The 24,828-nt window shown below is 42.7% G+C and overlaps 1 protein-coding gene across 1 annotated transcript in view; it reads left to right on the plus strand.

The window, feature by feature from the left end:
- LOC147886732 (uncharacterized) overlaps positions 1-24,828 on the plus strand; it is a 59,741-nt gene that overhangs the window by 9,079 nt on the left and 25,834 nt on the right. Inside the window, exons 2-4 of the mRNA XM_087395029.1 lie at positions 8,944-9,954; positions 21,648-21,838; positions 21,930-22,136. Coding sequence (XP_087251155.1) covers positions 8,944-9,954; positions 21,648-21,838; positions 21,930-22,136 — 1,409 coding nt within the window. The remainder of the gene's footprint in view (positions 1-8,943; positions 9,955-21,647; positions 21,839-21,929; positions 22,137-24,828) is intronic.

Consider the following 24,828-nt stretch of genomic DNA (forward strand, 5'->3'; position numbering starts at 1 on the left):
GAACATAGCAGCTGCTTGAGGATCACTGAGATACTTTTCTTGAATGCCATGGATCCAATCTTTATAAACCTCAGTAATAGGCCCATATCCTGGAAAGAGAATCTGCCACAATATTGCACAATGGATAGCGATCTCCTTTGCTTGGGTGATAGAGAAGACTGAGATAGAAAATATCTGAGAGTCTTATGATCAGTCTTGACCTTGAAATGGCTGCCATAAATGTAGTGGTGCCACTTTTTGATTGCATGAAGTATTGCCAACATCTCTTGGTCATAAATGTGGAAACTTGACTCTTTGTCATCCGATTTCCGACTTTCAAAGGCAATAACTCCATGATTCTGCTTTAGGACAGCTCCAATGCCCCTTCCACTAGCATCAGCCTCAATTATAAAAGGTTGAGAGAAATCAGGACATACCAAGATAGGTGCTGAAGTTAATGCTTCCTTTAATGCTTCAAAGCTCTTATTGGCACTGTCAGACCATTGGAAAGCATTCTTTTTTAGAAGATCAGTGAGAGGAGCTGCCAATTTGGCAAAATGCCTTATTAACCTTCTATAAAATGATGCTAGACTAAGGAACCCTCTCAGCTTGGTGATATTCTGAGGTATAGGCCAATCCTTTACACACTTTACCTTGCTGGGATCCACCTTAATGCCACTGCTGCTGACAATATGGCCCAAATATTCCACTTCCTCAGCCATGAAAGTGCATTTACTTGATTTGGCATACAACTGGTGTGTCCTCAATACTTCCAATACTTGCTGGACATGCAATAAATGCTCTTCTTTTGTTTTGCTGTAGATCAATATATCATCAAAGAATACCAACACAAATTTATAGAGGAAAGGCTGCAATATCTTGTTCATTAGGGCATGGAAAGTTGCAGGTGCATTGGTTAGGCCAAATGCCATCACTTTGAATTGATAAAGCCCACGTTCTGTCCTGAAGGCAGTTTTATGTTCATCTCCCACCTTCATCCTTATTTGATGATAGCCTAACCTTAAGTCGATCTTTGTGAAGTACTTTGCCCCTCTAATCTCATCCAGTAGATCATCAATTCTAGGGATAGGAAACCTATTCTTAACTGTCATTTTGTTCAAATCCCTGTAATCAATACACATTCTGAATGAGCCATCCTTCTTCTTAACCAATAACACAGGAGAGGCAAAGGGTGACTGACTGTGTGTAATAAATTCCTTGTCAAGGAGTTCCTTTATTTGCCTTGCCACCTCTTTCCTTTTAGCTCTAGAAAGTTTGTATGGAGCTTTGTTTGATTGGCTTAGATCCTGGCTCCAACACAATTGCATGATCCACATCTCTCATGGGAGGGAGATGGTTGGGAAGATCATCAAATACATCAGAGTATTGCTGTAATAGGGACTGCATGTCTTTATCCTCCACCAACAACCCATTATCCTCTTGAGACTTGGTCAATTGAATAGCATAGACTCCACAAACACTTTTGAGGTCTCTGGCCATTCTTCTTGCAGAGATTAAGGACAATTTAGGAGATTGGTGACCCATCAAAGTGACGTGCTTACCTTCATGCATAAACTTCATATACAGCCTGTCAAGGTCCATAGAGAATATTCCCAAGGTTCTCAACCATTCACAACCAAGGACAATGTCAATAGGTCCCATTTTCAAGACAAATAGATCTCCATGAAAAGTAAAGTTGCACTTGAGCAGCCTGACAATATTGCTTACTGTGGGAATGCTGACCATTAGCCACCTCAACCTTGATCCCATGATCCAAAGTGGATGGGCATAACCTCACTATTTGAAGTGTCTTTGCATTAATGAAGTTATGAGTGCTCCCACTGTCAACCAAAATGTGGATTGGTCTGTTATTGATTGTTCCTTTTAACCTAAGGGTTTGAGAGCCCTTGCAGCCCATAAAAACATCAGGAGATATGCTGTACACAACTTAGTGTGTATCCCAATATACTTCATCATCATCAACAGCATCATTTCCATCAGAATTTCTGATCTCATCCTCATAACCTTCAACAACTTCAATGTTCCATTGTCTAGATCTATTGGAGCACCTTGGCAAACTATCATCCATAAGCATGGTGTCAAACATGGATAAACCACCCGGGTCAAAGGGAAAGGTGGTCCCCCCTTTGGAACTATGATCCTCATCATCATCAAGGTCTTCATTCACACAGTTCTGATATTCATGAATTTCAGATTCTGCTGCAAAAGTATTAGGAGATAAATCCTCATCAATCTCTAGAATCAAGCTTAACTTTGCTCCTGTTTTTGCTTTGCACACATTCCTATGTTCAGGGGTCCACTTTTCACCACAAAGGTAGCACAAATTCTTCTTCTTCCTATCATCAATAATTGCTTGAGATAACTGCTTAACCAACTTGTTTCTTTTATCACCCAGATCATCCTTTGGATTGGGTTTAAAGGATGACTTTACATCTGTAGCCTTGTAAGCCTTAGGTTGTCCCATACCACTACCATACACTGGGGGGAACCTAGAAATAGAAGAAGTTGAAGCAGGTGCAGGAAGTTTGCTTTCATCATTGGAAACCCCTTTGACCTTAGGCTTAGTCCCAAAGTGACTAATACCCAAAGTCTTCTCCTTCCAATTGTATTTGGGTTCGTAAAGCTCTGCCACTGCATGGCCTCTTTAAGAGAATTGGGCCTTTGAGCTGCAACATCTGAAGCAATACTAGGGTGCATACCATGGATGAACTTAAGCATTCTAACTCTTTCATCAATACCATGAACAAATAGAGCCAATTTCCAAAACTGTTTGATATAAATTTTCACTGATCCTTGCTGAGTAAGATCATACCACTTACAAATATATTGATCCCTAGTAAAAGGAGATATAAAAGTTTTAAGCATTTTAGCCTTGAATTCATTCCAAGCATTAAAAGTTAACCCTTCTTACTGTAGATGCCTCCACCAAGAGTGGGCATAATCTTCCATATGAAGAACAGCAAATCTGATTTTACCTTGATCACCCTTTGGATATAGAAGGAAGTAATTATTCATCTTGCTGAGCCATTCCTCCAATTCCTTAGGAGAGGTAGAATCACCTTTGAACTTAGGAAGTATAATCTTGTCTTTCATATCTTTGTCTTGATGAACAGGTCCTTTTGGTTCAACAGATTTAACTGTTTGTATATATTGCTGGAATGTCATTGCTGCCGTAAGGTCTGCTGGTAGCAACTTATATTCATGGAATTTTCGACACAACTCTTCAGCTGCTGAGCTGTTATTATTAGGAGTCTTACCATATGCTGAATCCTTATCCATATGAGCTGTAACTCCACTAGAGTGATAGGTCCTTTGGGCAGAAGCCATAAAACCAACCGGTTCAGTTACATGTATAGGATCATCATCATCATCATCATCATCATCTGAACCTGAGTCTCCATCAAGTTGGGGATCAAGTCTCTTCCCATCATAAATTTGACTTCTCTTGAACTGGTCAAACCTTTTATTAAAAGTGGCAGACATGTTCTGCATCCTCTGGTCAATCCTCTGATTTTTGGTCTTAATCTCATTAGTTAACTCCTTGAATGTCTGTAGCATTGGATCCATACAACTCTTTATGATTTGCTCTTGGTTAAGGGATGCTTGCACTTGAGGAGTTGCTGCTAAATCCCCTTGAACATTGCCAACATGAGGATCATTGGGCTCAGAAACTATAGGCTGATCATTAGATGGTTCCTTTTCTGAGATGGAATCAAGGATACCCATGGGTTGCTTACTAGCTTGACCAGTAGACCTCTTTACAGGCATCTTCAATGACTTGAATCTAGAGTAAATGCACTGTCTTAAGCCTTGATCAAAAACCAATACCAAAAGCCCCAAATGCTAGTTTTGCCCTAATTTCGCAAGTCAAATTTCTGAGATAAAACTTGAAATTTCCCACTTGTTTAGGTGATCCTTATGCTAAGACTGAACCAAAGGGCCAATTAGGAGTAGAATTTCATAACATTACACCTGGATGGCTAGAAATTGCTAGAACCTTTGGCAAATAACAATTCTGCGCTAGCTGTTGCACTGAATTTCGAAATTCTCAGTAACAAAAAACCAGATTACTATTACACTTTGTCAGTTGCATTCATGGAGCTGGGCGACCATCTGCACTAGAGCTGACCCGAAATGGAGCTGTACATCTGAAGTTCGCAGCAGTTCCTCCATGCGAGCCAGTCGAAATAGTTCATAACTCCTCCAAATAGTCTCGGATCACCACCAGACTTAGGGAGCAGCCTTATGAGATTAGGGCGAACAGATCAAGCCAAGAATGCCCTAATTTGGTGCAGGAAAACAGCAGATCGTCGCTTTCTTCACTTTCTTGCGCCAGAGAGAAAAAAACCTCAATGTTGACTCAATCCTCCATCCTTTTAGGAATCTCACGCATAGAAATGATCAGGGAAGCAAGGGCTTTCCACTGATGCAAGAAGCCCCAAATTCTGAGCACTTCGAAAATCAGGGTTTCTCAGAGCCTGCCATGTGGCAGCTCACAACTGCCATGTGGCAGCTCACAACAGAGAGCACTTCTGGTGCTGAATTTTTGCAGAGAGGTAGGCCCTAGGCTCAAGAGTAGATGCTCCAAATTTCAAAGTGATTGGACAAAGAATTTCCCACAAATTTCCACGAAAAGTGCTCTGATACCAATGCAACAAGACTGCTCCTAACTGACACTAAACTCCCCTAAATTTGGTAGAATATGCAGGAAAGTTAGAGTAGTGAAGTACCTTATGTTTTAGGAGAAAGGTAGGAGAGGAAGATCATGGGCTGGATCTTCAACAGGGATTTGTGAGGGGCTGCACAAGGTCAGGAGGAAGTCAATCCTTTTTAGAATTCAGCTGAGTATTGAACTCTTGCTGTATATTCTATTTCAGTAATGAAGTATAAGTCATGAATGAATTGCCAAGTACAACTACAGCCCTTATATAGGTATGGCCCAGGGCAGTACAAAGCAGTATTGCTTATGGGATTATCTCCCAGGATGCCACGTGGCAACTTATGGTATCCTCTAAAAAAAAGAAGAAAACACTTACAAGCCAATAAAGGCCTTTCTACTAACTTTTAGCCTAAGTAAAAAGTAACCCTCTGTTACAACAGATGGCACAACTGGAGGCGCCTGCATGGCGGGCCAAGTGGAGAGGGTAGTGGGCAGGGTCATAGCCTACAAACAGGCCTTGAACACGACAACACATGGCGGGTGACATCAGCACACGTACGGTTGTTGGTGGAGCAGTTCCATGGCGCGAAGGAGACCCTGCAAAGAGGCTCAGCAAAGGGGCAGGTGGAGGCTATGGTGGGCCAGCCACCTAACCATAGATGTGCCCAAGGGTGGGGCGCAATGGTGGCTATGCTTGGGGCTGGCAGCAGTACAAGAGGGTCAGCAAAGGGCCCTTATATAGGGCTGCCTGCATAAAGTCGGCCCGGGGGGGGGGCAGAAAGTCGGCCAGGAAGAGGATGCTGGTTGGTGGGATTTCCAGCCCCTTGGGGGCTATATAAAGGGGCCATTGTGCCCTCACAATTCATCCAACAGGTCAGGAGAAAGAGGAGCAGACAGGAGCAGCCTGAAGGCATTCCCTTGGGCCTCATCTTGGAGGTGAAGGAGAGTTGAAGGTGTGACTTCCTAGAGGCTGGACCTTGGATGTCTTCTACAGAAGCAAGGTGTTGTGATCTGGACAGAGAGTTTACATATGCTCGAGGTGGAGCATGCGGGCTCAAGTCGAGATATATCCGGCAGATAGTAGAAGTACCTTATGGTAAGATCAAAGGACCACACTTTGGTGGGACTTTGGATCTATCTCTTTTTTATTGTGTCCATAGGATTGGATGGAAATATATTGTTTTGGTGGTTTCTATATCTGGATGGATTATTGTCTATTGATGAGTTTGCACATCTATGTGATGCACATTAAGTAAAGAAGTTTGTGATTCCACACCCCACACACACTGTGTGAGCTCTTGGGCTATTCTATCAGTCTTCCGCTGTGCGTACGTCCCCTCCGAGCCACGAGTTGAGCTACTGGCTCGAACTCCCAACCAGATATCCCCAACCAGCCTGGTGTCCCATACCACCACGTGGTGCTTGGAGGACTTGGATCTATTGCTGGGCCTTGGGCTACGCTAGGATGCAGGCGCACGTCCGCCCCCTAGGCCCTTTTTATAGACTCTGGCCCATTGCGCCAAAAATAGCGGAGACCTCTATCTAGTTCGTACCCTTGCCACTCAACCCGAGAATCAAGCTTGCCTAGCCCTATGCCCCCCCGGCTACCTGAGCTATTCTTGTGTACCTTTGTACACGTCAGATACCCATCCGTGCACATGACATACTTCCCCCTCTCTAAGAACTCACTCCTGAGTTCATAAGAAAACTCACATTTACTCATCTTAGATATAGCTTATGCTGCCTTAATAGAATTAAGACAATCCTGAGGTGTCCAATGTGGTCCTCTAACGATTTTCTTGTTAGAAATTAACCAATAGAATTTGAGGATATGCACTCTTTGTTGGATCATGGTGGTTGTTCCATACGCAATAGACGGGTAGATCACATCAAGCTTGGAGAGAAGCAAACTGAAATGACAAAGTACAATGCTGCCTGAGATGGTTCTAGGATGATTGTAGAGCTTGGACATGTACTTGTGCTGAGCAAGGGTAGAAATACCATGGTAAATGGATATCTACTCTATAAGAGTAGAATTTGTATCCCTGATAGCAAAGACACTAGGCACCAATTGTTATATAAGTGTCATGATAGTCCGAGTGCAAGACATCCGAGGATTCAGAACACTTGTGCTCTTTTGAAAAAACAATTCTTTTGGCATGGTATGAATAAGGATGTCGTGTTGTTAAGTGCTAGAATTGCCAAATTAATAATGTAGAACATCTTGAGTTAGGTGGTTTGCTACATCCGTTAGAGATTCCATTTGCTACATGAGAAAGTATCCCTATGGAATTTATTGATTTACCAAGGACACGTAGAAGTCATGACTCTGTGTGGGTAATAGTTGATCAATTGACCACGATGACCATTTCATTCAAACTAGGAAATATGTGAAAACCCTTGAGTTGGCAAGATTCGTATTCAGATTAAATGGCTTGCCTGCCAGTATTGTTAGTGAACATGATAGCATATAAATAGCTATTTTTCGAGGGTTGTCTTTCAAAATTTGAAAACTAAGTGGAATATGGGCACCTCTGATTATTGATAGTTGGATGGTCAGACCCGAATGGGTCAATCAGACTTTGGAGAATATGTTGCTTGCGTATGTTAGTAAATGGTAGACCTTGTTGTGTCCCCACAGTTCTCTTAACCAATGCAAAGCAAAGAAAAATAGAACTCTTGGCAGTTAATCGAAGTCAACTTTCTTTGACCGAATTCAATCTAATAAAGATTTCTCTTTAGTTCTTAGGAGAAATATGATTTCGTGACATCTTTTTGCTTCCAAGTAGTGGTCCTCAACTGGAAAGCTTCTTGGTACAACTGTAAAACTTGAGGATATTCCGAGAAGAATTCCTCATCTACACACTTGGCATCAAGTGCCGAATGGTTTTTGAATCTGACAAGGTACCTGCGGTAATCTACCCTCAGTCCTTTCTTTTGTTTATAGGTTCCCCTCCATCTCTTCCACCTCAAGTGGCTTTTAATAACTTCCGATCATTGACTTAGATCGGTCTTATGGTGTTCTCTGCTCCCTTTTGGCCATTGGGCAACCACATGCCCCTCTCTTTCGTACTTAAAGCACTTGCTTTCCTTGCGGAGAATCTCTGGCATTTCTTGCTCTTTAAGAGCTCTGATACCATTAGAGTGGCGCAACGGAAGTGTGGTGGGCTCATAATGCATAGGTCCCAGGATCGAAACCTGTCTCTTATACAATTGTAATCGGACCAGAAGCCGTAAAATGTATTCCTAGAAACCCTAAGAACGAATCACTTCAGGTAGAAACGCAGCCTGGATTCTCAATTTGCAACAGATAATCACCAAGATAGATTTCGAATTTCACAGATAACATGGAAAAACAACATCTGATAGCTTCATTTGACGGGGAGCAGGAGTAGATTTCTTATGGGAGACAATGCAAACTGAGAGAGGGGGAGAAAGAACAGAACACACATATTAGGGTCTAGAAATAAGGGCTGGACCTCCCGGAAGGTTTTTATTGCAATAGAATAAACTTTGTACAATTGGCTCATAAAAGAGCATGAGGCTGAGTACAATACACTATATGTTCTAGAGGGCACAGGCCTCTCTCTTTATAGACTAGGCTACCAGCCCAAAAGCATTGTCTTACAGACAGTGTATGATTCATCGGTCGGTGTGCACATGTGACGATACGGATAGCGTATGGTTCATCAAATGGTCTGCACATGTGGGTGGACGGCTGTGTACGGACTCTGTTAGTTCTGCACATGAGCTGGCTGATGGCTGTCTCGGGCGGTGTGCACACGTGGCTGGACGCATCAATCTGTTGGACTCTCCCTGCACTCCCTCTGAGATTAAGAACCATCTGGGCCTGTTGGTCTGCAGGAAGCTTCCTGAAGGCTTTCCCTGCTCCCACTGTAGATGCAGGGCCCCTCTCCCAATGAAGCCAAATGAAGAAGTCTGTGCCTAAACTTCCGTTGATGCTGGCTGTACATTTATGCTCTCTGCCACTGCTCTGAGCATTTTGAGTGGCCAAGTGGGCACCAATGGCAACTGAGGGGAAACTGTGTGGCTGATTGGGCTGCTAGTAACAGTTCTGGCCTAAATGCAAGCAATCTTGGATCACTATTCTGGTGAGAGCAGTGCGAAGTCGAGTCTATGTATGGGGCATTGATGCCTACAAGGGTGTGGAGTTGTCTCGATCTTGTAACCCATTTTTTTATACTAGTTGAGCATCAGAAATGCATTATTTTCTTGTTTCTTTGTCGCTTTGTATTGCACTTAACGATGCCATTGATGTGCAGGCAGTGTGTGGGGGCTCACTTTCGAATGGGTTGAAAAGAAGCAAGAGACATAAAAGACTGGACCGAAGAGTTGAGAGCCAAGAACCACATGTGAAGCAGAGTGAACTGAGGGGAGTTGGGATTAAGCAAGAGGAGGTTGCACACATGCACCAATGTGTCGAGAGTGAAGAACAAGATGTAAAAATGAATGAACTTAGGGGAGGCGGAATTAAGCGAGAGGAAGGTACACAAATTGTAGAAAATGATTTAAGGCATGGTTGCAACATACAGGGTAGTGCAGTGACGTGGATGAGTAGAGAAGAAGTGGAACTTCCAGATCTGGAGGGGCCTGCAAAGAGAGATGCTGATTCTGAAAGGGATGAATTTATGGAGAGTGATTACACTGATGATGATTGTTCTTCTAGTGAAGAGGAAGAAGATGATGACTATGATGAAAACAATGATGATAATGATATGCCAATGAAGGACACTGAGAGGAGGGAAACTAAGAGAAACAGCGGAAGAGACCTCAGCATTGGAGCCCAGCTGACCATTTTTGATGCCAACAGAAAAACCTTTAATGTACAAAATCTGCGTGACGGAGATCATTGTATCATGACTACAGCAAACTCAGTAATAGGTAGAGACCATGAGGAAGATGTAAGATTGGATCAAAAGAGAACAAAAAACATTAAGAAAAGGAGAAGAGAGAGAAAGAGAAAAGATGCACATGACACAAATACTCCAGAGAAAAGGGGCTTGGGTTATGAGATGGTGCCATATAAAGTTCATGGTATGATGGCATCCTACAAGAAGGCTCCTAAAACAGCTTTTTGCCCGAAAGAAGTAAAGAGGATAATGGAGTCTGGAGTTCTTGCACTAAAGAATGCACAATCTCACACCATGAGGAAGATCATTGTTTTTGCGTCTCTTGCTATACGGCATGGATGTGAGGATCTGTATGAGTTGGATTTTAATCATTTTTCTGTCATGAAAAGGGGTGAACCTTATGTGTCACCTAAGGATCCTGGGGTAAGATTTTTTGGCTTATGTTGTATTTTTATCTCATGATACTCTTATGTCAACTTCATTATACTTTTTAAGTGAGCTTTTAGCGGTAATATTTTTATTTTTTCATCCTGAATTTATACTTTATAATGGTCTAAAAGTGTTGCTTGAAGCCTTGATCTTGTGGAACATTCACCATGTCGCACGTGTGCTGTTGGATGGAAATAGGCAACGTCACTTTCAATGTACATACTTTCTTTTCTGCAAATAAAATTAAGAATAGGAATGAGTAAAGGTGATTGTATTTTTCCATTCATTTTGCACTGATTATCTGGGATACTCTTATTCAATTACTTTAGCAAATTTAAAGATTACATTAAAGCATTTGATGCGACTAAGGAAAGATAAATGTCTGCTCCACACAGATTTGAAAGCCACAGTAACACATTTGAATGAGTCTAGGAAATTTGAGTGGACACAATGGATGGGTTTGAAATCCGGGCAATGATTGTGACGATTAGTGTTTGTAATGGTCCAGTCTGTCTTGATTTCTGCCAAAATACACATATACTACAAGCACTTACAATCCCCTAATTTGAAGGTCTCAATTTTTGTGACGGATGCTTCTGTACGTATACAAATTTCAATATTATCTGCTTAAGTTGCTGATCCTGCAATGCAATAATGCATTTGTAACTATCACTTGCTCTTGCATTGTTTTTGAAAGAAATATGGCTTGCTGACACTGGAGTGTGATAGCTGACACAGCAATGGTCGCAGATATTTTCCTGGTTTCTCTGTAGGGATAGCTACAATCGAAAATCTTCCACTTTTGGATAGAAAGGGAAAAAATCCCTTTTAAATAGGGCAAGCTCATATTGGCTAGAAAGATTTTGGTTGTGTAATCTCTGTTTTCCCAAAACCTGCACGAACTTTGTGTTGTATATGCTTATTTATGTGCAAGTATGTGGTTATGTCTTTTTGTGTGCCAACATATGCTTACGGGCGCTTTAATGGAATGTCTACTATGTAGTTCCTTGTAAGAATACTAGCTAGTCCCCCAACTTGGAAGGACTTTTACATTAGGATGGTAGTTCTCTAAGTCCTCCTATGCTTTTGGAGAAGCAACAAAATCAACCTCCCTTGCACCAATATTTGATGCTGGTTAGCTTCTTGCAGGTGTATGACCCCTCAATGCGTACTATAAACGTTCCACCTCCAATGAGCAAACATGTGAGGAGCCGTGTGCCTATCTCAGCAGTTGTAAGCATGAACTTAGCCAAGGAGGGAGTGCATATGTGAGTCTGTGCTCTTGTAAGCCAACCCAACTAAGTTGGAAACACATTTTGAGCACTGAGATAGAAAATGGCCTCTTGGATCGTTGCTGTCCTCTCATGCGTCTAGCATGGACATATAGAAGAAAACGACCAATTGTCCTAAAGCCCCATAATTCCTATGGAAGCAAGGCAAAACAAACCTGACTAGTCTCCCATTGGTTGTGAATATAAGCTTGAGAGAGATCCGTTACAATGGTTAGTTAAGGGCACAAGGAGAAGTCTACATGTTTAAACCAAAATGATATAGCTCAAAACAAATGCCTCTGCCCTTCCTCTTCCCCCCAAAAAAATGAAAAAAAGTTAAGTTTTGTATGGCTAACGGGTTATGCAGTAGACAAGTTTCCACTAGGACTCTTGGAAGCTCATGATGGGGCCATCGCTAGAAACAAGTGGGATAGGGTGATCAAATAATTAAAAAGCGGCTCCCCTAGAGGGAAGCTTACTTTGACCTTGTGCGTTGCACCTATCAACACTAGCACCCAAATCAAGTTTTACCAGTGCATTTGGTTGGCTATCGAGAATCCATAGTACTAGCCAAGTATTAGTGGGGATTGTGACAAAGCCGTAGGCTTTAGTAGTGGGGATGTCAAGGTCCAAGGTTTAGAACAAGACCGCCCTTGAGGGCAAATCGTTGCACGTGGCTTGTCTACTTGCCAAGCATTGCTTGCAAAACCGGATGTCTTAATAGATTGGGCGAAGAAGGTATCCTCTAGCCACTTAGAGCATATACTTATTTATGGAAGGCAAATTGTGTGATTAGATGAGGATCGAGATATCGAGAACTCCATTAGGTCGCATTGTGAGAGGTACATCCACTATGCACCCAAGGCCTTTCCAAACAACTTCCCAAACTATCAAGTAGAAGTGGAGTGTAGTTTGATAAAAAGAAAGAAAGATTAAAGTTTGAAGTATAAGGAAATGAAGAAAGGAAATGCAAGGAGAGTAAAAGTAAGAACAAAGAGAGAAGGAATATAATGTTAACGAAAGGTGGGGAAAGGAAGAAAGAAAGTTTACTAAAAGTCTTTAGGGGACCAAAGGGTCTATGAGACTAAAAGAAACCGATACAATGAGCTGGGGGGTGGAGCCACTCAGGGGGCATCAACACCCATGATGAATACAAAAGAAAATCCATAATCATGATCATAACCACATTGATACATAGGGAGAAAACTCTCCAAGCTCATGGAGAGGATGGGAACTAGCGGGGGTGTCAGCCCTAAGAGGGGGTCTTTGATGTGTGAGGTTGTTGTGGAGGCATGAGACCTGTGATGGAGCGTTGGCGGCTGTCGACGTTCGTGGCCCACGATACAATGAGCTGAAAGGGAGCCTCTAAATGGGCATTAACACCCGAGATGAATACATTGTATCCATAATCATAGAGATGCCAATATGTAAGAAACCTTTTTTGATCCCATGGAGAGGCTGTGATAAGGCATCATTGTGATGATCATCCAAATGGGAACACGACGATGTGTGGGGCTGCGGTAGCATGAAGCTGTGATGGGCCCCTAATGATGGTTTGGCATGTGGTCCGCTATGGTCTCCTAGCTATGGCCTACATTAACAAGTACCACTGTCACCCTCGTCGGTCACGCCTCTGGTCTGGTGAGCATGGAGGGAAGGTCTCCCAATCTAATATGTGCATCAACTTGCTAGTGGGTGTGCCATGTCTCTCTCTTTGGTTCTTGGGTCCACCGTGTCCTTGAGGCCTGCTGGTCTATGCTGTTTGAATGAAAACACTCCTTAGAGCTCCTAGATTCATTTAAGATTGTGTTCAGCTTCATGCTCTTTTCAGAGCCAGTTGTACAAAGTTTATTTCTATTGCAATAAAGACCTTCAGGGGGCTCCAGCCCTTATTTATGGGCCCTAGTGTGGTGTGCTGTCTTCTTCTCTCTCTTCAAGCGCCCTTTTTCTTGCTGCGAATCACTTTTGCTATTCTTGCACGCTTCCCGAGGTGTTGTACGGCTGATTCCAGCGCCATATTTACTAGTTCTTGGCATGTGGAACTTGTTTTTGAGGGTGAGATCCTGCTACGAACTGTTTTCCAGCCACTTGGGGCCACTTTACCTATTGCGATTTGGATTTCCTGCCCTCCACTGAGCCCTGGATTTGCTGCGAATTGCTCTAGGAGGCATTTTCTCTGTTGCGATCTGCCCCAAAGTCCTGAAGTTGCTAAGATTTGATTCCAGAAGGTGTTTAGGATTTGTCGATCTGTTTTCCTTCCGTTTGGCACAGGACAGCTGCGAGCTTGAAGCAGCCTCATCGCAATCCAGTAGGGGTTATAATCGTATATATTATTTATATTATTTGGCCCATACCCCGGACTAGTGGTTGAACCATACAACCAAAAGCCACAGCCACCCATACTTCACTGCGCATTGGGCCGGATCCCGTCTTCACCCGTAAGCGTTTTTCTAGTAGGGGTTTTGCAGTTGATTGCTTTAGGCCCAGCCAAGCTTGATTCAGTGGGTCTGATTTTCCATCTCCCACATCATGGTTTCAGAACAAGGCAGCTTAGCCACGAGGCGGGCTAGTAAGAGATGCCCTATTGCACCTGCTGAAGACCTAGATGAAGAATTCATAAACGGAAGAATCGAGGAGTTCCACTCCCATACCTCGGTTTCTGCACTTGTTCGAGGAGATGATATCTCAGCACGTTCCACCTTCTCACAGAGAAGACTTGATCGTATATCACCCTCAGTAAAGAATCTCCTAGGCACCATTGTGCCTCAAGAAAGCGTTTCTGAAGTTCTCCTTCAATTCAAAGGTATTCAGATCCGAAGAAAAGCCTCATGGAAGGCGAAGCAAAAAGCACCGACGGAGATCTCCTAGCTCTAGTCCAAGCTCTAGTCCATCATCTTCTTCTTCTTCCTCTTCTTTCTCCTCTTCATCCTGAGAGCGTTTATCTCATGAGCGCAAAAAGAGGAAGATAAGATCAAGACGAAAGGATTTCAAGGAAGGAGGCAAGTCTGTCAAATTTACTACTTTTGATGGAAAGTATGGGGTGTTGGAATATGAAGACAAAGTGAGTCTAAAATGAGTGTTCTAGGTGGTCTAGGTGTGGTTTTATAGTCTAGTGAGTCCTAGACATGCAACATGTCATATTGGGAGATATTCCATAGACATTGTGACTTTCTAGAGTCTAGTGGCACACTATATAGTGTTGTACTTGTCTATTGTTTAAAACATCAGTCAACATCAAGCTATCTACATGTGAGTATTTTGGTTATCATTGTGTAGCACTTGTTCTTTCATTTTCTTTTCATTTTGCCTTTCCATTATGCTTTCCATATTTCCATTCCGTTCCTAGTTAGCTTGGCATTCTCCTACCTCCATGTCTCTTCATATGGTATCAGAGCCATGTTCCTAGCCTTGCTCTCTCTTTCCCTTTCCCTTCTAAGAGGTTGAGGTAAGGGAGGCCAATGAAGCTACTCTACCTCCTCCTCCTTGGAAGGCTGCCCTCTTCTCTTCTTCCTTGAGCTCTCTTCTCGAATCTCCACGCCATGATCTGCCACCTCTCTTCTCCTTCCTTCAGCTACATCTTTCTGTGACCTGCGGACGATGTGACACTTCTATCTAGAGCTAGAGGCAGAATCATGGCCTAGTGTCTTCAGCAAAGTTGTAGAGGACCTTGAGTACTACAAATTTCGTTTTTACATCATTGCAATCCGAGTTTTTCTGTGAAAAGTTACAGTCCTTGCAAGAAGTGACAAAATTTATTTCTGTGTGCGAATTTTGTTATGGAGCTCAATGATTTGACAGCCCAAGCATGATGCAGCCAGCTCAACCTAGCGCTGTCCATCCTCTTCATCGTTGACCTTTGCTCCAGCTCGCCATTTGCTCCTTCTGCCCGACATTATATTGGAGCTGCTCCGAGCTTAATGTGAGCTCCAAACACTTCCCGACTTCTCTGATTACGGCTCAATTGTCCTTGGTGCCCGAGCTCCACTTTTGACCGACTCTCCAAGTGCTCGTGACACCTCCGGCCTCTACTTCGACATCGGTGACTCTCCCTTAGCCATTTTGAGAGTCACTATGTGAGTGCTCCATCTAGCTATCCCATGGACTTCACCGACACATCTTTTGGGACATTCCTGCCTAATGCTTCTTCGACATCGTCATCGTCTTGCAGGGATATGCACACGTGTGTAGTGGCTACTTGGAGGACATCTCTTATCATAAGAGATCTATTTTTTAATTATTACTACAGCTTGATGTATTTTGGGGTCCTCTGCCTTGGGTAGTCCCCCTAAAATGATATGTATTGAGTGTTTGGTTTTCATTGAGTCTAAAGGTCCTCTGCCTTGGATAGTCCTCCTAAAAAGATGTATTGGTTTTCCTATTTTGGGGGGTGGCTTCCTAACATGTCCTGTTATGAAGCCAAGGGGGGATGTACTGTGGGAGCCATATGTATTGGCTTTGATAGGTCTTGTTATCAGGCCTGGCCGAGTTTCAGGATGTTGTGTATTCCTAGACCTATGAGCTGGTCATGTAGCCATGCTATAACGTGAGCCTCTGAGCATGTTGAGTCTCAAGCCATGAGAGTGCTTGGATCAACCTCTGAACACGCTCAAACTTTAGCCTCTAAGTTACATTGGGTGCACAGTTTGATGATTGTCATTGTCATGTTCTGTTCTTGGTTCCATTCCAGTAGTCTCTCACCTTGCCTTCATGGGGGGGTGTTGGAATATGAAGACAAAGTGAGTCTAAAATGAGTGTTCTAGGTGGTCTAGGTGGGGTTTTATAGTCTAGTGAGTCCTAGACATGCCACGTGTCATATTGGGAGATATTCCATAGACATTGTGACTTTCTAGAGTCTAGTGGCACACTATATAGTGTTGTACTTGTCTATTGTCTAAAACATCAGTCAACATCAAGCTATCTACATGTGAGTATTTTGGTTATCATTGCGTAGCACTTGTTCTTTCATTTTCTTTCCATTTTGTCTTTCCATTATGCTTTCCATATTTCCATTCTATTCCTCGTTAGCTTGGCATTCTCCTACCGCCATGTCTCTTCATGGGGCACTGGGCAGCGAAATGCCTTCTTTTCCACAATGGAAACACTTTCCCTCCTTTCGGAAGGCCTCTATTTGCTCTGTTTGTAGGACTTCAATGGACCCCTCGGCTTCTAAAATTGGAGCTGTCTTTGTAGGGCTTCTAAAACTGGAGTTGCCTTTGTCCTTGAACTACAGGGGCCACGTCCCTTTTGAAGGTGTCTCTATCTTTGCCTTTTGAGGCAGCCATCGTCCGTAGCAAATCTTTCTTCTTTTCCTCAACCACTATGGCTGAGTGCCTTAAATCTCGCAGCTTTGTCTTGCGATCAATGCTCACTTGGATGTGAATATTTGGATGTGAATACTTGGATGCAGACCAGCCCGGTACTTCCACATCTTTGTCTTTTTTGAAATTTCCTTGAAGAGAGTAATCTAGAGGTACACTGAAAATAACTTCTGATTGTATCCATAGCTGTCATGGATACACTCTTCCAAGTTGTATGAACATCATCATAACAATTCTTTGGAAAAAATTGCTCGAAAAATTATTTCTTGAAACTCTTCCACCTCTTGGGTGTTTCATCTGTCACTAAAAGAGCTCCCCACCATGCTTTGGCATTGCTTGTAAGATAGAGGCTTACAATTGTCAATTTTGACTTCTCACGATAATTTCCTGTCTGGAAAGCTATGTCGAACCGTCGATGAAGTCCAAAGCTTTCTCACTTGCCCCGAAAAGCCTCCAGGTTTGAGGGAGTACAAAAACGCCAAAAGAACTGTCAAAGCCTTTGGTGGGAGGAGTCCCTGATATGATGGGAAGAGCCGCTGATCTAGAAGCTCAAGAACTTTGCCTCTTATGGGATAAAGTAAGAGACCAGAATGCTTTGATCTTATTCGATCCAGGAGCTACATATAATCTCATCTCAGAAGATCTAGCTTAGAAATCAAGACTAAAGAGTTGGGACTAGCTCTAGATGCAGAACATGTTTTTGAATGAAAACTAGTTAAAGTTACTCCATTGATTGGAAAACTTGGACTGCATATTCAGGACAATGTGGACCATGAGGAGTTCTATGTTTCACCCCTCAAACATCATGATGTCATTTTGGGTATTCCATGGTTCCACAGAAAGGAAGTAAATGTGGACACTAAGGCAAGAACTTTTAGTTTCATGCACAAAAACAAGGAGCATAAAATTTTGGACAAAGGAAGAGGCGAGAATCTAATGTTTCTATTGCTAAGTCAATAAAATCAGCTATTTCTGCCTACTTTGTTTTCGTACGAGAGAGAGAGAGGGTGAACACCAAGAGGAAGTGAATCCTGTCGAGAAAGGAAAATTTCAGTTTCTTGATTTTTTCAAAGATTGTTTGCTAGATTCTCTTCCTTCTGAGCTGTTGGAAGATCATGTTAGAGAGCTCCTTTTAGGAAGTGAGCCTTTGAATCGGCCATCTTATTATGTAAGTGCAGCACAGAATGAAGAAATCATGACACATGTTATGGATCTACTTTCTAAGGGACTCATCAGACCCAATTCCTCACCCTTTTGCTCACTTGTGCTCCTAGTTCAAAAGAAAGATGGCTCCTGTCGTATGTGTGTGGATTATAGAGCCCTCAACAAAATGACAGTCAAGAATAGGTTTCCGATCCCTCGCATAGATGATACCTTGACTGGATTAAAATTGATCTTTAGTCGCATTGATTTGAAAAGCAGGTATTGTCAAATAAGGATCCATCCTCAAGATGTTCATAAGACAGCTTTTCGGACCACTTTCGGATTGCACGAGTTTTTGGTGATGCCTTTTGGGTTAACCAACACACCAGCCACTTTCAACCGCATGATGAACATGATTTTCAGACCATACAGACATTTCACAAGTACTTTCTTTGATGACATCTTGGTCTTTTCAAAGACATAAGAAGAACATAAGGAGCACTTGGCCACCGTGTTCCAAGAACTTCGAAATCATAAGCTTTTTATAAATGGCAAGAAGAGTGAGTTTTTCCTTGATGAGATTCACTACCTTGGGCATTCGGATGGATCCCGCAGAGATAAGAGCTATACAAGAATAGCTAGAGCTTACCTCGGTACATGAAGTGCGTAGCTTCCTCGGTCTTTGCTCCTATTACAGACGCTTCATCAGACACTTTGCTGATATAGCAGCCCCGTTACATGATTTGACCAAGAAATCTGTTGTCTTCAGATGAGGAGAACGACAAAGAACAACTTTTAACACTCCCAAAGAGAAGTAAACAACTGAGCCGATTCTAGTTGTTCTAGATCTACACAAGCAATTTGATGTGGATTGTGATGCATGTGGAGAGTGTGTAGGAGCTGCCCTTTACCAGGATGGTCGAGTGATAGCTTATGAGAGAAGAAGGCTGCATGATGTAGGAAGATTCATGGGTGTGTACGAAAAAGAGATGCTAGCGGTCATTCATGCTTTAACCATCTGGAAGCATTATCTTCTTGGAGCTAACTATATAGTCAAGACTGACCATCAGAGCCTCAGGTATTTCTTGACCCAAACAAAGATCTCCAAAAAGTAGATGATGTAGGCAAATTTCTTGTCCATGTTTCATTTCTAGATTGTATACTCCAAGAACCCGGAATAGAGTAGCAGATGCATTATCTAGAGGGCCCCGTGTGAATAATGTTTGGGACCTCGAGGCCATGAAAGAACTCTACCTTCAAGATCCAGTTTTTGAAAAAATTATGAGGAATTTTCAGCAGGGGCAATCATCTAGTCAGTACTCACTGAGAGATGGTTTTCTCATGAAGGATGATTACCTTTGTGTGACTCAAGATATGAGAGGAAAAGTCTTGAAAGCATGTCATGCCCCTCCTTATGCAGGACATAAAGGTACTTACACAAGCCATTGAAAGATATTTCTTTTGGCGAGGAATGCGGAAGGATATACACAAGTTTGTGACGGAATGTCTCACGTGCCAAAAGGTGAAGTATGATCGGCACAAGACCCCAAGACTTTTGATGCCACTGTCCATATCACAGGGGCCATGGGAGAGTATTGCTATGGACTTCCATTTTGATCTTCCCAAATCCAGATACGGGAATGATGGGATATGGACCATAATTGACAGGGCAGGCTCACTTCATTCCAGTAAGAAAAACCATTATAGCAGACCACATGGCGAGATTCTTTCTAGCACAGATCTTCAAGCACCATGGGATGCCTAAGTTGATTGTCAATGATCGAGACCCCAAGATGACGGACGGACGGACATTGTTCAGGCGAGCATTGTTTGTACGAAGTTGGATTTCTCATCTTCTTTTCACCCTCAGACGGACGGACAAAGTGAAAATACCAATTGTACGGCATAAGATCTTCTAAAGTGTTATGTGTGTGAACAGAAAGCCAAATGGGAAAGGTATCTTCCTCTTGTGGAATTCGCATATAATAATACTACTCACAGCTCCACGGGAAAAGCCCTATGTGATTTTGCCACCTATTCTCAGAACAAAGGACACGATATATGCAGCTGATCATATGTTTGAGACTTGGACATAGCCTTTTCCTAGGTTCGGATAGCAATTGAAAGATCTCAACAGAAGCAAAAGAAGGCTGCAAATAAGCATAGGAGAGAGATGAATCTCCAAGAAGGAGATTGGGTGTTACTGAGATTCATATCTTTAGCTTACTGAGATATGAATCTTTCTTTAGCTAGGCCAAGTCTATAAAAGAAGAAGCCTCAGAGCTCCTAGATTCATTCAAGATTGTACTTAGCTTCATGCTCTTCTCAAAGCCAGTTCTACAAAGTTTATTTCTATTGCAACCTTTGGGGGGATCCAGCACTTATTTCTGGGCCCTAGTGCGGTGTACTATCTTCTTCTCTCTCTTCTAGTGCCCTTTTTCTTGTTGCGAACCACTTTTTCTCTTGCATGCTTCCCGAGGTGTTGTACGGCTGATTCCAGCGCCATATTTACTAATTTTTGGCATGCGGAACCTATTTTTGAGGGCGAGATCCTGCTACGAACTGTTTTCCAGCCACCTAGGGCCACTTTATTTATCGCGATTTGGATTTCCTGCCCTCCACTGAGCCCTGGATTTGCTGTGAATTGCTTTGGGAGACGTTTTCTCTGCTGTGATCTGCTACGATTTGATTCTAGAAGGGTTGTTTAGGATTTGTCGGATCTGTTTTCACTCCTCTACTTGCAGAGGTGTAAGGTCCTCATTCAAGTAGAGCTCGGGGTGATCCCGTAGGGCTGATCGCCTACGCAGTGCCGCAAAGCGGGCCTAAGCATCCCTAAGCGAATGATGAGAAGCTTCTCTCTGTTGGGGTCTCGCCCTATACTCCAAGGCCCCTCAATCCCACGCTCTTGGACTCCCATTGTGGAAGTCACGAAGCTGGTCGCATCATCAATGGGAGTGACAGATGTACGAGGGATCCCTTAGGCTTTGATGTTCAGAGCCTTATTGGCTCTTTAATGCTGCTCCAAAATGTTGGCTGAAATGGTGGCCTTTGCAGGCTTCCGTTTCACGACATCCACCCATCTGGGAATCTTTGCGATAGCCGTCTACATAGTGGCTATCTTTGCCTCTATTGCCTCCATTGCTGGCCCAGTGCTCGGGGCTGTAGCTATAACTGCCACCTCCTTACGGCTGTGGATGAGTTTGTCCTAGTCCAACTTATGCACGGAGGCCGTGATCCTCCATGAGGAGCTACTCCTAGGCGTCAAATGGAATCATGTGAGCCTTACTCCACCCTCATTCAGGCCCTACCCATACCCATCACTAAGGGGACTGAGAGTGGTGAGGGGAAAACTGGAATGTGGATGTAATGAGTCCAACTGAGGGGAATGGTGGCTGACTGAGGGGTAAGGGTGACAGAAATGAGGCAAAGGGTCTTAGTGTGCCAGCCCTTTGCGGCTTGTACGAGTATGTGCCACTTTTGATTCTGCACTTTGTCTCATAGGCTTGTGAGGCCTCTCAAAGACGTTAATATACCTTTCTTTCTTTCTCTCTCTCTCTCTCTCTCACACACACACACACACACACACACACACCCCTTTCTTTAATATTTTATTAGTTTCGGCCACCCTCTCATTGTTCTTCCTTTTTTTCCCATTTCCTCCTTTCTTCATTTTCTTCTACTTCAATCTTTAAAGACTTCCCATCTTCTATATTCAACGGACTGCATAAAAGTCTTATGGCTTGTTTAACTTTAGATTACCCATGGGTCAGAACTCTGGTAAATCGATTTTGAATCCAAAGTGATCCAAACGAGGCCTCTATATGTGCCTTTTAATCATCCTGATGTCAATTTTTGGGAAATCATCTTGACTTTTTGTAAGTGCTCACACAATGGACCTCAGGGACCTGTTCAAAGACTTAAGTGGCTCTCATATTGATGTCTTTGGTATGGACAGGAGCATGTATTGTATGATCATCCAGGCATTCGGAAAAGGATATTCTATCCCAATAAGCAAAACCCAGTGCTATGTCCTGTCTGCATTCTTGATGAGGAAAGATCAATGCGGCCTCCTGGTCCAAGCTGCCCTTCTTGTTTATTCCTATGCATCAAATATGGTGGAAGGACTAGAAATCTTCCTCAAAATGAGTAAGTAAAGTATTGATGGAATCTTTCCTTCTTAAGAAATAAGTGAACTTTTTGCTCAACAGAGGGTACTGATTTTAATTTTATGCACCAGGTATGTGAGACAACGTATGGGGAGAAACAAGCTTAAATCATTTGGTCCTCTGATGTGCCAAATGGCTTTGCTGGTACATATTCGGACTGGTAGTTTCTTTTTCAAGGCTTTGGGCATTACATTACTTTTTATGGCAGGGTTTCCAGATGACCTGGTGCGTAAGGAGACCAAGTATCGTAATCTAGATTTGCTGCAAAAATACTACAGGTAAACTCGAATCTGTTGAATCATTTATCCACTTTCTAACCGATATGTGAGCCAGATGGTTCTGATGAGACTTCTACTATGGTGATAGCTGCATTTGAAGTCTGCACTTTGGGAATTCATAAGACCGTTGCAATGTTTTCAGTGTAAATTTTTATGATTAGCAAAAAGGAGGCTTTCCTCGAGTCAATTTCATTTGGGCTTGCTTTTCCTGTGGAGCTAATTTTCTGAATTGTGTGTTGTTTGTTTGATGTTTGCTGAAAGAGATTGAATAAATAGAATGCATCGAACTTGTTTTTAACACACTCAAGAGTCGGATTATGAGTCAGATGAGCTGTATCATGGCCTGAACATTTTGAAGACCTTCGTCTCAATTCATGGTCATAACGTCAGCTAGTCGAATTTGTAATGCAAATGAGCAGAATTGCAGCCTTTTTGCTGACTAGTATGGGTTATTAAAGAAAAGCCGGGTGCGATGGCATTGTGATTTTGATCAGTTGCTCTACAATCCTTTTGCCAAGTCCACTCTCATTGGCACTTCAGATCAACCTTCTTTTTGAGGTTTGTGTACGAACCTTTGTGTAGTGAGATGGAACATCTGGGCACTAGGGACTTAGCTTGCAAACAACAAAAAATTCTAAATTTGTATGATTGGACTTATTCTAGTCTTACAAAGGTATATGCAAACTCGTATTTTCATCAGGAACTAATTAACATAGTACCCAACTTCGTAATCCTATAGAAATGTAAAAACAAGGGCCCTAGGGTGTGTATTTAAGCTATCCCTAGCTGGGCTGTACCGAATGGATCAGCTTGTGACTTGCGTTGGGGAGTATGTATGAAAGAATTTCTTGAATCATGGGGGAATTACACATATAGAGAGCTTCCGGAAGATGGAGCTAATTTCCAGATCTATTGATTGAGGAACATAGCCTGGAAATCGGCAATTGAAAGTGAATATGGAAGATCATTGGGTTTTTGGAATCGGAAGCTTCAAATAATCCCAAATAATATCCTTGAGCCATATGGTGAACCTAGAATTCCGGCGGAAGTAATCAGAGAAGAGAGTAGTTTTCCGTAGGACTATTTAAAGTGATTTCTTTACCCATTCCTGACACTTTCCAGATTGGAGACAATTAAACATCCCTGAAAATTTGAAGTCACGTAACAGCTATCCATATGGGGGACACTTGTAAAAGAGAGACCAAACACTGATAATGCAAGGCGCCTCCTCATAGGGGCATAAAGTTTAAGAAAACAAAAAGATTGCTACCCCAACTTTGGATAATATATTGGTTGAGTCTGGTGGGAGTAATGCTTTTGATTTATGTGCAAGGTGCGACATCAATGAGAGAGAATCTAGATACATGAGCAAACTTTTGCGCATACAGAGAAAGTGCATGGTCCTAGATGCATTCCCTTGTTGATTAGGCACATTGCACTTTTGTTGGCTTAGGTGAACACACTGATCTGTACTGTTACAGGATTTTATGTCAGGGAGCATACTTTTTTCTCAAAAGTGTAAGGGTCACATTCTTAAGGTTAGGAGTACCCTGAACTAAAAAGGTGGTGCCACTCAGTACATGATGACCAATCCATTTTGAAGAGAATGCTTTGGATAGGCCATAAAACTGCATACTAGGTACTTTGACTTACCATGTATCAACGAATTTACCAGCATGGATTACTGGTGAAGGAATGAGAAGGCGATATGTTGGTTGGCCTATAGGCTATGTCTAGGGCTTTACGCAGATTGGAACAGCTTCCCTGCTGCTCCCTAATAATTGCTTTAGATGAGCTAAAGATTTACTGCAGCAGCCTGTTCTTTGTTGACAGGGGAAAGCTTTACGCCTAATGCCAGGACTGATTTTTGCCATGCTCTGCTGATGAAAGAATCTGGTACTGGTATCTGCTGTCGTTCCTCGTTTTCGTGGCCTGGTAAAGGCTGCATGTGTCGTCTATTTTGAATTGCATGCACTGTAAGACATGCAAGCAGTTGTGACTTCAGTTTGTGGCCTTGCATGCGAAGTAATTATGTGCATGTGGAAGCAGGTGCCTAAAATGATAACATGCAATGTGATTAGGAGATTGCATGCAGGTTCTATGGGTAGTAGGTGGCTGCTTGCGTCTGTATATGCAGGAGTTCTAGTTTGCATGCAGAGTGCATGTGGTTGCATGCAGGCATGCAGGAGTTCTAGTTTGCATGCAGTGTGCACGTGGTCGCATGCAAGCATGCAGGAGTTCTAGTGCGCATGCATGAGGTTGCATGCAACTGTCAGTAGGTCACTGCCTTGAAATCTACATATCTGCAGAACAGTCCGACTTCAGTCCTGAAAAGATGCCTTTTTCAGTACTTTTCGTGGAATTTTAATCCACGAATAGAACCCACGGTTGGGTATATGCAAACTGAACTTTAGAGTAAAAAGCTCTAAAAAGCCTTAGTTTTATACTGTATATATGCATCTTTGCTTTCAATCGCAGCTTTTAGCCTTTAGATAAAAGAAAAGGTATATGCTTTTTATCGCAATATAAGTGGGGGAAACCATTTATTGCCAATTGCTAGGATAGGTGCTGGCTCGAATGATCGAGGGCACTGATTACCAAACTCATTGCTAGTATTCCCCTACACTCTCCTGCTAATCTGATCGCCAGTCTTCTCCTACTCTCTCCTGCCACTTCGCCCCTGACCAAATTT

Source organism: Dipteris shenzhenensis, chromosome 24 (genome assembly GCF_047967505.1).
Source record: "Dipteris shenzhenensis isolate YYH24624 ecotype China chromosome 24, Dip_SZ_1.0, whole genome shotgun sequence".
Taxonomy (NCBI): Eukaryota; Viridiplantae; Streptophyta; class Polypodiopsida; order Gleicheniales; family Dipteridaceae; genus Dipteris; species Dipteris shenzhenensis.